Source organism: Lissotriton helveticus, chromosome 10 (assembly GCF_964261635.1).
Source record: "Lissotriton helveticus chromosome 10, aLisHel1.1, whole genome shotgun sequence".
NCBI classification, from domain to species: Eukaryota; Metazoa; Chordata; class Amphibia; order Caudata; family Salamandridae; genus Lissotriton; species Lissotriton helveticus.
The window spans coordinates 605,874,882-605,888,449 of record NC_136071.1 but is presented as its reverse complement, the minus strand read 5'-3'; the positions used below and the strand labels follow the sequence as shown (position 1 = coordinate 605,888,449).

Sequence of the window (13,568 nt, the reverse complement as noted above, 5' to 3'; positions counted from 1 at the left end):
AGAGTTGGGTCTGAGGGTCCTATATTTAAACGTGTTGCCAGCTTTGAATGAGGAGAAGTTCTCAAGGTTTCCACCCCCAGGGGTCTTTGGAATTTCCTGCCTCCCTGCCCTGGGCCCAGGAGACTTTTGTGAAACCCTTTGTGAGCGTGCTGAGGCAGAGCCTTTTGTGATGTGCAAGTGTGGTAGGTTACTGCTTTCCCCCTCTTCAAGTCAGAGATGGCCTATCCTACCAACACCTATTCACCCTTTGTCTCACTGTTTGGGAGCAATACACAAAGACCAGCTGCCCGCTAAATCTAGTTATATGACCCAGGATACAGGCTGCAGACACCAAATGGTTGGGATTATAAAATTCCAACTTTCTAACAGCAACAGTTTTAGAATTGTGATTTAAAATCCGGCTTTACCATTAATGTGGGTTTTAAAGTACAGGTCTATAGACCCCAAACTCAACATTCCTACTTGTTCCCAATTGAAAGCTTTCCCTTATTAAATGTAATAACATAACCCAATGTTATTGTATGGGAAAGGTAGGACTCCCAGTAGTAAAAAACAAAGGTATGAGTTTTTCACTACCAGGACATGTAACACTTAAAAGTATGTGGTCAACTTTTTAAATACACTGCACCCTTCCCCTCGGGCTGTTTAGGACCTACCCTTGGGGTAACCTATGTGTGTTAAAAAAAAGTTTTCCCTTGCAAAAGGTTTTTATTGCCAGGTTCAAATGGCAATTTTAAAACTTCACACACAAGCTGCATTTGAGGCCGGAGACATGTTTAAAAGGCTGTTTAAGTGAGTGGCACAATCCGTGCTACAGGCCCACTAGGAGCATTTAAATTATAGGCCCTTGCTATAAGTAAATTAAATGTGCCAATTGGATGTAAGGCAGTTTTGCCATGTTTAAAGGAGAGAGCACAAGCCCTTTAGCACTGGATAGCAATAGTAAAATGCTCAGAGTCCTAAAAGCCAGCAAAAATGAATGCAGAAAGCAGGTGGGTAAAAGCAAAAAGTTAGGGGATGTCCCTGCAGAAAGAGTCAACTCCACCCTGACCTCTTCCAGCCTAAAGTAAGGGTAGACAGATCAATGCCATAGAGATCAAACATGGACGAAGGCCCTGTTATGCAGGGGCACTTGTCAGTTGTACGCCTCTTGGAATTCAGTTGGATTTCTCTGTCTACACTCTCCTGAGCCCACTGGACTAACCCCTGGGGGACCCTGCTCCTCATCTGTGGACCTCATCTGTTTAGCTGCTAAACATACCATGCTCACAGATGCATCCCAGTAGGCAGTCATAATTACCATGGCCAACAAAGTCATGTGGCCCATTCTTCCCCTTGGATCAGACGTCTGTCACCAACCCAAGTAAAACTCTGCCAAAAAAGACAGCAACCAACAGATGCCACTGACAGCTGTCATTGTCAAGAGCCAGGCCCTTGGCCATACTCTGCCAGGCGGAAGCTGCAAGCAAGGACAATGGGTAGGCCTCTCTTCCAACCTGGGGGCAGGAAAGGAGTTCTCCATGGGCTCCTGAGGGTACTCTGACTTCTCCGGTTTCTTAGAGTGGGGGGCACCAGTCCCGGGTAGGTTGCCTGAGACTGGCTTTTCAGCCCAGGGTCCGTACCTTGAGGCTGAACAGGTGACGGGTGAATCCTCCCTCACCTTGGCCCTCCATCTTGGCTCTTGTACCCTCCGCTTGGGAGTGATGCCCACAGAAAATTGAACTGTCAGGTCACCCAGGCCGTCCGCCCCTCCCAACTCTTCTGACACCTGCAGCGGCTCATGCCCCAGAATGCAGTCTATTGGCTTTTGGGTACTAACTATAACTCTCCTCTAGGTCACCTCCACAACACACGTGGGAGAGGTGTGGCGCCGCGGCCAGGGCGACTGACGCTGGAATCTGGGGACCACGGTTCGATCCCCGGCTCCGGCGGCAGGTTAGCCCAGCACCATGTGACTCTGGGCAATAGCTCGCTTAATCTTCCCGACGGCCCCCAGCGCCTAGAGACCCTTACGGGTGATTGTGCGCTTTACAAATGTGGACTTTACTTTACTCCAGGGAAAGCAGGGCTATTGGGCAAAAAAGTCCTATCCCATGGACCCAAGTTAGCCTACAAACCTGACCAGTTTATTGCTCTGGAGTAACCAGCCATTCCACAACCAAGATCTGGCAGGGATCCCATTCATCTTCACCTAGGGGAAGTGATGACCTCCACCCTCAGGTATCACCAGTTCACCCTCAGAGTCTATCTTCCAGCTAAGGGTGATCATGCCATGTTCTATGACCTGCCTCTGGGGACTACTTCCCCCTAAGGCCACACTGACCACTGCTGTAGAATTGTCAGGAAGGTATCTCAGGACAGACAAAATCCCCTTGCAGTCAAAGCAGTGGAAATGGGCTGCCCTGAGCCACCGCACACCAGAACCTCCTTCGTGTTTCATAGAAGGGGTATGGGAACTCTGCCCCCCACCTTATTCTGGACGGTTTCTTTTTTGACCGCCCCTGCACTCTGCTGGGTGGAATCTGAATCCCCCTTCTTGGGATGACTCCCAGGTACCTTCTTGGACTCCGTGGTACTGATCCAGAGGTTCGCCTCCTTTGCAAGTTCTCTGAGGTCAGTGAACTTGCTGTCAAACAGGTGCTGGTGCAGCTCCACAAAACATGTACTGAGCATGTGCTCTCTCCAAACAAGATTGTACAACCCAGTAAAATCATTAACTTTGCTGTCCCACACCCATTCAATCAGTGCCTTGGGGCATAATCCAGAAACTCCACCCAAGTCTGGTTCTGCATCTTTTGGCTATCCCTGAACCTAATGCGATTCTTCTCTGGGGTGAGTTGGTTTTTCATGGGGGGGTGCTTTTCTGGTCCTCCACCTCCAGTGTAAGTAAGGTATCCCTCCCACTGTAGGCATGTGTTTCCAGAGTGATGCCCCCCAAAACTCTTCTGGGACCATGTGCATTTTAGGAGCCACCTCATGGGCAGAAAACCACTTTTCAGTATAATACCCTACCACATAGCTAGGCACCAGGGGCCAGATGTAGGTAGAATTGATTTACCGATTCTTAATTAACGAATTTTACGGATTCGGTAATTAAGAATCGGTAAATCAGAGGGGTGGAGATGTAGGTATTCCAGATGTGCTGGAATACGGAATCGGAACAATTCGGTATTTACCGATTCGATGAAGCCCATAGGAATGAATGGGCATTACTGATTCGGTATTTACCGAATCGGTAAATACCGATTTTCACAAGGGTGCAGGGGGTGTCACTTTGACACCCTCTGGCCCCCCCAAAACAGGCTCGGGTGCCATGTGGCAGGCATACATGCCCTAAGGGCAGGTCTGCCTGTCATATGGCATAGGTGTGCATGCACACATGTGCATGCACACCGGAATCGGTATTTTACCATCAAATTGGATTTGATGGTAAAATACCGATTCGGTAAGGCTTGTGGGACTCAGAAGAGTCCCACCTACATCTCAGATTTACCGAATCGGTAAAAATACCGATTCGGTATTTTACAGAATCGGTAAATTTACCGAATCGGTAAATTTACCGATTCTGTAAAATAATGCCCCTACATACCATTTCTGAAATACCGGTCGGTAACGGCCGAAAATACCGATTTTCGGCCGTTACCGACCGACCTACATCTGGCCCCAGATCTTTAGGTATGTGAACCTTCTTGTTCCCCTCAGACACTGCGGGTATGCTGCCACCATTGTTTCTGGACTCTGCTTGCCTAGCTCTTATGTCCGTATTTATAAGGGGGGTTATACCCAGAAAACGTCACTGGGACCTGGGTTCACAATGTGCTAAAAGGAAGGGGTCCCAGTGTAAAAGGACGAATTACATACAATTCAAATAGATTATTCAGAAACAATTCTTTAGATCCACAGAGGTTTATTCACAGCGGGATCAAGTATCTTGAATATACATTTTCATTAAATAATCAACTGTATTGAAAGTCATACAGTGCCCCAAGGAGGGAAAGGGGAAGTGATAGTGAGTAGATAGGGGAAAGTGATGGGATTAAGTGACAATAAAATCTATACATAAACGACTTGTTTTATGCTATGATTGGTGTAGCAACAACTGCCATCAAAAATGGCGACATTATTTGAAAATAAGGCATCCAACACAAAGTACAATAAATATACAGAATATTGGCGTGAGGTTGCCGTAATTGAGACAATAGTCGACGTTTCGACCCCCTGAGGTTGCAGGATAGATTAGCCTTGCGGTGGGGTCTTCATCAGGACAAGTGGGTGGGGCAGAGGACCACTGGGTCATAAGTCCACCGCGTGGTCTCAGTTAGGGATTATAATGCATTCAAGCCGTTTCACAGGGTCAAAGATCCGACGTGGTATCTTTCCTTAAGACTAGAGATGTAATACTCCTGTTTCGTGTGTGGCGTCCTGTAGAAATCAGGATGCGGTAAACTTGAAAATCGTAGGGATTGAATCAATGGAAACTTAGATAGCGATAAATCGCGGTGCTCCGTACGAGGGCTGGCATTGCCCGTCCAGCCCTCGTACGGAGCACCGCGATTTATCGCTATCTAAGTTTCCATTGATTCAATCCCTACGATTTTCAAGTTTACCGCATCCTGATTTCTACAGGACGCCACACACGAAACAGGAGTATTACATCTCTAGTCTTAAGGAAAGATACCACGTCGGATCTTTGACCCTGTGAAACGGCTTGAATGCATTATAATCCCTAACTGAGACCACGCGGTGGACTTATGACCCAGTGGTCCTCTGCCCCACCCACTTGTCCTGATGAAGACCCCACCGCAAGGCTAATCTATCCTGCAACCTCAGGGGGTCGAAACGTCGACTATTGTCTCAATTACGGCAACCTCACGCCAATATTCTGTATATTTATTGTACTTTGTGTTGGATGCCTTATTTTCAAATAATGTCGCCATTTTTGATGGCAGTTGTTGCTACACCAATCATAGCATAAAACAAGTCGTTTATGTATAGATTTTATTGTCACTTAATCCCATCACTTTCCCCTATCTACTCACTATCACTTCCCCTTTCCCTCTTCGGGGCACTGTATGACTTTCAATACAGTTGATTATTTAATGCAAATGTATATTCAAGATACTTGATCCCGCTGTGAATAAACCTCTGTGGATCTAAAGAATTGTTTCTGAATAATCTATTTGAATTGTATGTAATTCGTCCTTTTACACTGGGACCCCTTCCTTTTAGCTCTTATGTCCAGCACTCTGAGGCTTCTCTCATGAGCCATTTATCTCCCCTCCACCTCCATCTCCAGTTTCTTCTCCTCCAACTTAAGCATGGCATTTGCAAAAAAAAAAAAAAGCATGGCCATTTGCAGCCTAAACTCCATGTCAGTCTTCCGATCTGCCAGCTCCTTCGGGGACAGGCTGTACGTGGACACACTGCTTTCTGCTCTGGGAGGGATCTCCAATTCAGGAAACAACTCATCCCTCTCCCCTGTGTGCTGCATCTCAGGACCTGCACCCAGGTCCTCTCCTTGCCCCTCCATATCATCTTCCTCATCCTAGTCATCTGTTACTGTCAGCTACTGGCGAGCCTCCGCCCAGGCCCTCATAGCTTTCTGAAGCTCCAAGGTTACCTTTTTGGTTGGAAGTCCTAGTTTCTTACTTACAGAACTCCTTGATCTCAGCCACAGTGAAGCGCTCCAGTATGATGAGTTCGTATTACATTTCTGTAGGTAAGGTCACAGACAGGAAAGTAGAATGAGGGTAAATTTGGGAAAAACAGACAGGCTCAATCAAGGAGAATTTAAAATCCTTGAATTGGTATACAATTATTTATATAGGTTTTTAGTGTAACCCAAAATCACTGAATGGTACTGCACGAATACAAGTCCAAATCTCACAGCTGAACACCAATGTAGGAAATTGGGTTACTGGTTGACGGGAGTAAAACCCTACTCAAGAAGCAACCTCAATTATTGTCGGGTGAAACACAAGCAAACCCCAAATTAACCTGTTCTTAACCGTCTGGTAGCTTGGCACAAAGCAGTCAGGCTTAAGTTAGAGGCAATGTGTAACATATTTATGCAGCACTTCAAACACTAATAAAGTGAAAACACAGCTCAAGAACAATCCCACACCAATTTAGAAAAATAGAGTCACATTTAATAAATTATTTGCGACCAAAACGACAAAAATCCAATTAGTAGAACCGAAGATATGCAATGTTAAAGATTTCAGTGAAAAACAGTGCTTAGCAGCACAAAAAGCCAACTGTGGTTATCTGGTCGTGTCGGACTGAGACAAAGTCACAAGTTCTGGCCGACCGCCAAGGAGCGTGGGCTGGATACAGGGACAAAGTTAGGCCCCTGAAGTGCCTTAAGTACTGGTCATGGAGCGTTATGAGATCCCGCATCTAGGATGCATCGCTAAGCTGCTGTTTCGGGAGACTATGGGTTGTGATGGGAGGGTCGCAAAGTTGCGCTTTTGGCGAGGTCGTAGACGCGGCTTGCAATGCACGGTCCTGCATCTGGAATGCGCCGCTCAGCTGCAGTTTCGAGGGTCTAGGATGCCAAGTCCTGCGTCTGGGGGAATGTGTCGCACAGCAGCAGTTTCAAAGCAGGGCTGCGAGGAGATGCATCATGCTGCATCGGTTCTGCCCAAGAGACCAAAGCTGGGCTGGCAGAGCACCTTCCTGCCCACTTCTAAGGGTTCATGACTGGGATTGCACCACTTGGGGGCAAGACTCACACAGACAGATTCCCAATGCTGGTTCATGGTAGTTTTAGCCTTTTCTGATCAGGGGATGCCCCAACTAGCAATTGTAATCATTATAGTGGTTCTGGGGTTAAGAGGCAGGTCCAATCCTGCTGCAGAGCAGCAGTCCTTCTGACAGCATAGCAATCCTTCCTGAGTCTTTAACAGGTCCAAAGGTGAAGAGTTGGGTCTGAGGGAACAATATACTCGGTGCCAGCTTTGAATTAATTAGGAGAACGTTCTGGATGTTAGAGGTGTTTGTAATTTACTGCCTCCCTGTCCTGGCTCCAGCAAATGGCTGAGACAAGGAAATGCCAATTTTCTAAAAGTGGCATTTTTAGAATTGTGACTTAAAATCCAATTTTACCATTAAAGAGGGTTTTAAATTACAATTCTTTAGACAACAAACTTTACATTCTCCCTTGCCCACAATTGAAAATGATCACTTACTAGAACATTAGACTGTTGAGCGCTCCATTGAAGACAATGGAGTGCTCTGGGTTTCTAATGGTTGGTAGAAGCCTGGAGCATCAACATTCCAATGTTTTTTCACAGCTGTTGCTGTGAACAAAGGCCTCACGGAGCTCAAGGGTATTTCAACCCCCTCAGGCTCCGTGAGGCCTTTCTTTTACAAAGTAGAGCAGTCTGCCCTCTAGTGGCGGAATGTTCTAATAGCCTTAGAGCCCTCCCTAGCTGGCTCTACCGGCCATTAAAGGCCTGCTCCCTTGTTAAAGGACCTTGCCTTCAGCTCGGTCCTTTAATGCTGGACCGGGCCTTTAATGGCCGGTAGAGCCCGCTACGGCGGGCTCTAAGGCTATATTAGAACTGGAATGTTGAAAGAGCTCCATTGAAGACAATGGAGTAGCTCCGGGTTACAATGGTTTATATGAGCCTCCTGCTCCAACATTCCAATGTTTCTCTTTGTGTTTCTCTCATTTTAATTTGGAACATTCTACCCATTGTGGGTGGAATGTTCAAATAGCCTTATAGCCCTTCTGCTCGGGCTATACCAGTTGTAAAAGGCCCTCCCCCTCATTATAGGCCCTCGCCTGCTGCTTGGGCCTATAACTCGGTTTCAGGCTATAAGGCTGAATTAAATGTAATGAGGTAACCCAATGTTATCGTATGGGAGAGGTAGGCCTCACATTATTGAAAACAATTTGAGTTTTTCACTACCATGATATGTAAAATTTAAAAGTACACATTTAATGTTTTAAAAAGGAAGGTTTAACCCGGGCACAAGGTTTATTTAGCCATGTCGAAATGGCAGTTTAAAACTGCACACATCGGCTAAGATGGCAGGCCTAAAACACGTTTAAAAGGCTACTTAAGTGAGTCTTACAATTAGTGCTGCAGGCCCACTAGTAGTATTTAATTTACTAAGCCCTGGATACATGTAGTACCACAAGTAAATTTACTGTGCCTATTGGGTGTAAGCCAAAAATATTATGTTTAAAAGAGAGAACACAAACACTTTAGCACTGGTTAGCAGCTGTAAAGTGCGCAGAGTCCAAAATGTAAAAAAAATCAGTTTCGGAAAACAGAAGGGTGAAAGCAAAGGTTTGGGGTTAACCCTGCAGAAAGGGCCAAGTCCAAAAGTAATGATGCGGAAACAACATAAAAACATCTTATTCCTTCTGTGTGTTTATTCAGATAGCAATGAGGATTCTGACATGGAGATCCAAGATGATGATGGGTCTGACAGCGATGTAGAAGATCGACAACCAATGAAGCCACGGACTGCTAGAAACATGAGGATGCAAGGTACCTCCTCAAATCACACCCTTCAATCAATTTTAGCTTACCCATATCAGGTGGTTTATATTGCAAATCTTGTTTTGAGTCTATTGTAAGTCCACCCACTCAAAGAAAGACATCTTTACAAATTGGGCCTGTAGTTTATGCTTAATTAAATACCTTTTCTGTATTGACAATGTATGTACACCACTGCCTCTTTTCAGGCACACCTTGGTTAATTCACTGTGGTTTGTTGCTTTCAAGTTTGTTTGTTATAAAACTTAGTTATTTTGATAAATACTGTGACTCTTCAGTTGCATAATACCACGGCAGGATAGGAATCATCTCTTTATTTGCTCGCACATCCATAAAAGGTCATATTTCCAATATACATTCCAAGAAGCATCTGTATAATTTGCTGTTGGCAGGCCTCTTGCCAGAATGCAGCAACAAATTGGCAGTCAGCAACTGATATATGCGTGGGATCACCTGTACATATTTCACTTAAAGAGCGCAAGTTTCCAAAACCACGTTGAGACCATACAGTTGTTGGGAATGTATTATACAAATACTCTTAACATAACCTCATCTAGAATTAGTGTTATCAAATCACAACACTTTAAGCCTCTTTGATATGCTCTGTGGAGGGAATGGTGATGTAAAATTGTGTTTCTAGCTTTAAACAAGGCTCATATAATCATTTTACTACTCCTAGCCCTTAGTGAATTTGATAGCTCAAGTTTCTCCATCTCCATCCAACTCTGTGTGCTGTAATTTATTATGAGTCTAGTAAAAAACAGATGAACTGGTGGGCTATAAGTATACGCCTCAAATTGCACCCAGTGGAGGAGCAAGTCCAACTAAACCCCAAAAAAGATAAAGGGTGCAGGTCCCGAGAGTCTGAGGATGGGGGGAGGGTAGTGATCTTGAGCACTCCCCCTGACATCAAGAAAATGTTAAACGATTGTGCAAATGGCATACCTTGTAGAACATTTATGAAACAAAGTTTGGTAAACCATGGATTTTCCCAGAATCTATAAAGGGACACTTGTGAAATGTGGTAATAATAAATGGTCTTATAAGTAAGTCTGCCACAACGGCATTTGAGCTGGTACCTTTCTCCAAATCAACACAAGGTTTGAAAATGTTTTTTTAAACTACTACAGCACAGTTTTACCGGCAGCTTATGTAATCTGGTCATACCAATTGCTTTTTTCTCTCTGTAATTTTCTTTTAATGAATGAGGATCCTTTCTTCACTTCTGTTTTTTACTGTCTTTGATTTTGTTATCCATCGCTTCCTAATAATTTTTAAGTCACATATGATTGCATACCTATTTTAAAATACAATACGAAATTGAAATAGTGTTAATATCATAACAAGCTATCAATTTAGATCTTGAAATGACTCCAAATGTCTTCTGCTATCAAGCAAATGATCCATACACTTCAGTAGCTGTCCCTAGCTGTAATAATATCATCTCTAAATATGTTTTGAAAATACACTTATTTCATCCCTAAACATCGCCTTATTTTACGGAAAATAGACCATTCTCTTCTATTCTCAAAAATGCCAACTTTCAATCTATTGGTAAATTCTTGAATTGTATGTGCTTTAACAGTAGCTTGTTATTTTTCTTGGAACATACTGACTGATACCACGCAACAGCTTTTTTAAATTTGAGCTATTAATGACCATATTATAGTGTTTCCAGCAAGCATCAGCTTGTCATTTTCATCAAGTACATTGGTTTGCTACAGCCCAGCATATACGGGTTCGTTACTATGTATAGCTTCATACGCCCATCCACCCTATTATAAAGCCAAATCTAGCCTCACCTGCACATGTGCTGCCATAGAACGGTATGGGTTCCCCATAATTGACAGAGATGGACACCTTATGCCACAGATTGTCTTCTAATGCCTGCCATGACCACCAGACACCTGTGATGGTCACTTTATGGCAGGTGTAGGGTACGGCTGCCACCACATATACTGGGGAAAAAAACACTAAGGCAGTTTCACCATTGTATGGTAGGTATGTCCTGTCCACTGTTTGCCTGGAATGTACATCAGAGGTAGCGGATAACCGCACCAACTGTAGCCAGTGACTGTCCTGCACTGCCATGGATTATCAGCAACACAGTATGTCAAGCACAGCATCACAAATGAAATGTCCCTTGTATGCCATAATAAACACAGTATGAAAGATAGGGATTTTTTTGTATTCCATCCTATTTCTCAAATTTCTGTGGGCAGATACCAAGTACTTTCTGGATTGTATATTGTAAAAATCTTGCAGTGATATGCATATCCTGACGCTCTAAAACCCAGTGGGTCTGAAATTCACTAATTAATTTGAGCCTATCTGTTGGCCAAAAAAGGGTCTACTTTTTTTAATAAACAGATTTGATTGATTTTAAACCACCCTGGGTGATTAAGTAGAACATGATATGTTGATAAAATAAAAGAGGCAGCATTTAGACAAATCAACTACATTCAAGTACTACATTATAGCTATAAAAATCACCAACTACATCTTCCCATTGGTTACAATCTTAGCCCAGTTGGCCGAACCATTTTCCCCATATCCGCCCATGCTTATGGGGGCAGCCTCTTACCTTATATACTGGCCGTGCTTGTTGAGCACACCAGCCAACACCCCCGCCACAACAACATGGTGGGAGGACCAGGGGACATAAATTGAGCAGCAATATCACGTTTGGCGACCAGACGGTCGTACAAAGAAATGACCGCTCAGCTCTTGTGCCTCCAGACCCCTTGAAAATAGCAAGTAATATCATCATATGGGTAGAGAGGAACCTCTCATCCAAGGACATCTGTTAAATCTGGATTAACACAGTTCAGTAGGTTTTAATTTCAGAGCAGAACTACGCCATATGTTGAAAGTCTGCTGAGTCCACCCCACAGTGGGGGCAGGGGGGACCATGATGAAGACCTCCCCGTTGCAATTGAGCCGAAGAGAGGTAGGCATAACACAGATAATGTTTGGATCAGCCACAGTCTAGTGGAGGGCCATCAGTGCTTCTCTCCAGTCCTCATCCTCAATAGGGTCCAGCCGACCCTTCCACCGGGTCCTAAAGTGATTCAGTGTACCGGGGGTGTTAATTATCAAGATACGATAAATCTGGGAAATTCCTAAATGGCCCTGGCTGCCCATAAGGAGTTTGGCTTCGAGTGGGCTAAACTTGGGCAGAGTGTCAGTTTCCAAGACTTGAGTGTGGAATGCCTGTCGGAGTTGAAGGTATTTGCAAAACTGAGTATGGGGAAGGATGTAGGTGGTTTGGAGGTCCTGAAAAGAACGTATGTGTGTCTCGGACGAGATGTCGTTCAATTGGGAAATACAGATAAGGTCCCAGTCCTTAAAACTTTGGAGTGTTGCCACTTCCTTCAACCATGTGCCATGCCAGAGAGGTGTTTGCTGTGTGAGTTTGATGTCCCATTGTACATGCCGGAGTGCGGCTCTCCAGGGTAGGAGGACTATTCTGGTCACCTGAGGCAAAGAAGTGGGGACTGGGGAGCCGTAGAGCATGGCTTGCAGTCGAGGGAAGCTCACAGTGACAGTTCCAATCTGAGGCCTTGATCCTCCTCGACCTCAGCGCCGCATTCAATACGGTATCTCACAAGATCTTACTGTGTCGTTTGCAGGAGGTGGGGATAGGTGGCATGGCTCTGGCCTGGTTTAGATCATATCTGGAGAGAAGGACTTTTCAAATTACTGTACCCCCTTACTGTTCTTGGGAATACACCGTTCCTTAGGGATCAATTCTGAGCCCTACGCTCTTCAATATTTACTTACAATCTCTGGTGACAGTGGCAAAAAATAGTGGGTTGTCATTGGTCTCCTATGCGGATGACACCCAATTGGTTATTTCTTTTTCCAAAAACTCTAAACATAACCTCGTCAAATTTAAAGAAGATATGAAGGCAATAGCAGACTGGATGACAGCCAATTGTCTACAGCTGAATGCCAGCAAGTATGAGATCTTGCTGCTAGGGAAAGATAGCCATCTGTGGACAGAACAATGGTGGCCTTGTGTGCTGGGGCTTGCACCCCCACCCATGGAAGTTGTGAAAATGTGGGTGTCTGGGCGAACAGCCTTCCGTCCTTTGAAACCCAAACAAAAGTGGTTGCAGGGGCCTGCTTTGGGCTTCAACGTGGAATCAAGCCTCTCTTAGGGTTCTTTGATCCACAAACCCGCCAGATCATTATCCAAATGACAATTTTATCGAGACTGGATTACTGCAACTCTCTTTATTTAGACACAAATAAAGCCGGAATTCAACGCTTACAGAGGGTACAAAACACAACTGCACAATCCTTTATTGGTCTTCTTAAATTTTGCTTGGTATCAAAACGCCTAACCAATTTACATTGGCTGCCAAATGATAAGAGAATATATTTTAAGACCCTATGCTTTGCTCATAAAATTCTCACTATGCAAGCCCCTTCTATTCTCTCCGGCCTCGTTGTGCCATACTCACCGCGACACACGTTGTGCTCAACGAATCTGCAGTTAGCATGCATTCCCCGAGTCAATGGAGCACGAGCCGGGAGTCGCTCTTTCAGAGCACTAACCTCTATGCTCATCATCCTGCAATGCTTGATTCGTGTTTTTTTAGCAATGGGACGCCCCATCGCTGGGGCAGCCATGCGCTGTATAAATCTTCTAACATAACATAAGCAGGGTCCGCCCATCCCCCATTAAACCAGTCATTGATGACTAGAAGATGAGACACCAAGTAGTAAAGGTAACTATTAGTATCCCCAGGTAATTCAGCATAAAAGATACTTGTGTTATCTCTCCATACAGACGTAAAGTGATCTGTTTGTTTACTCGGTTGGACAGAAAAGCATATGCCTTTTACAGCGACCTGTATGAACTATTTACAGTTCCTACTTTAACAATTTGTGAACAGAGTCTCTGAGGTACAGAACGTTTACTTCGTTGAGGACAGAGTTTTATTTGGAGCTACCATAATTGGTATTTCGAAAATGATTTCTGTCCATCACCTAATTGATTCAACCAGTCGTTGATTGCTTTGACACTGTTGGGCAATGTGACTGTGA

The 13,568-nt window shown here is 44.5% G+C and overlaps 1 protein-coding gene across 2 annotated transcripts in view; it reads left to right on the top strand.

The window, feature by feature from the left end:
- The window catches only part of CLUAP1 (clusterin associated protein 1), an 839,181-nt gene that overhangs the window by 716,072 nt on the left and 109,541 nt on the right, over positions 1 to 13,568 (top strand). For both annotated transcript variants that reach the window (XM_078663147.1, XM_078663146.1), the window contains exon 10: positions 8,394 to 8,504. In XM_078663147.1, coding sequence (XP_078519273.1) covers positions 8,394 to 8,504 — 111 coding nt within the window. The remainder of the gene's footprint in view (positions 1 to 8,393; positions 8,505 to 13,568) is intronic.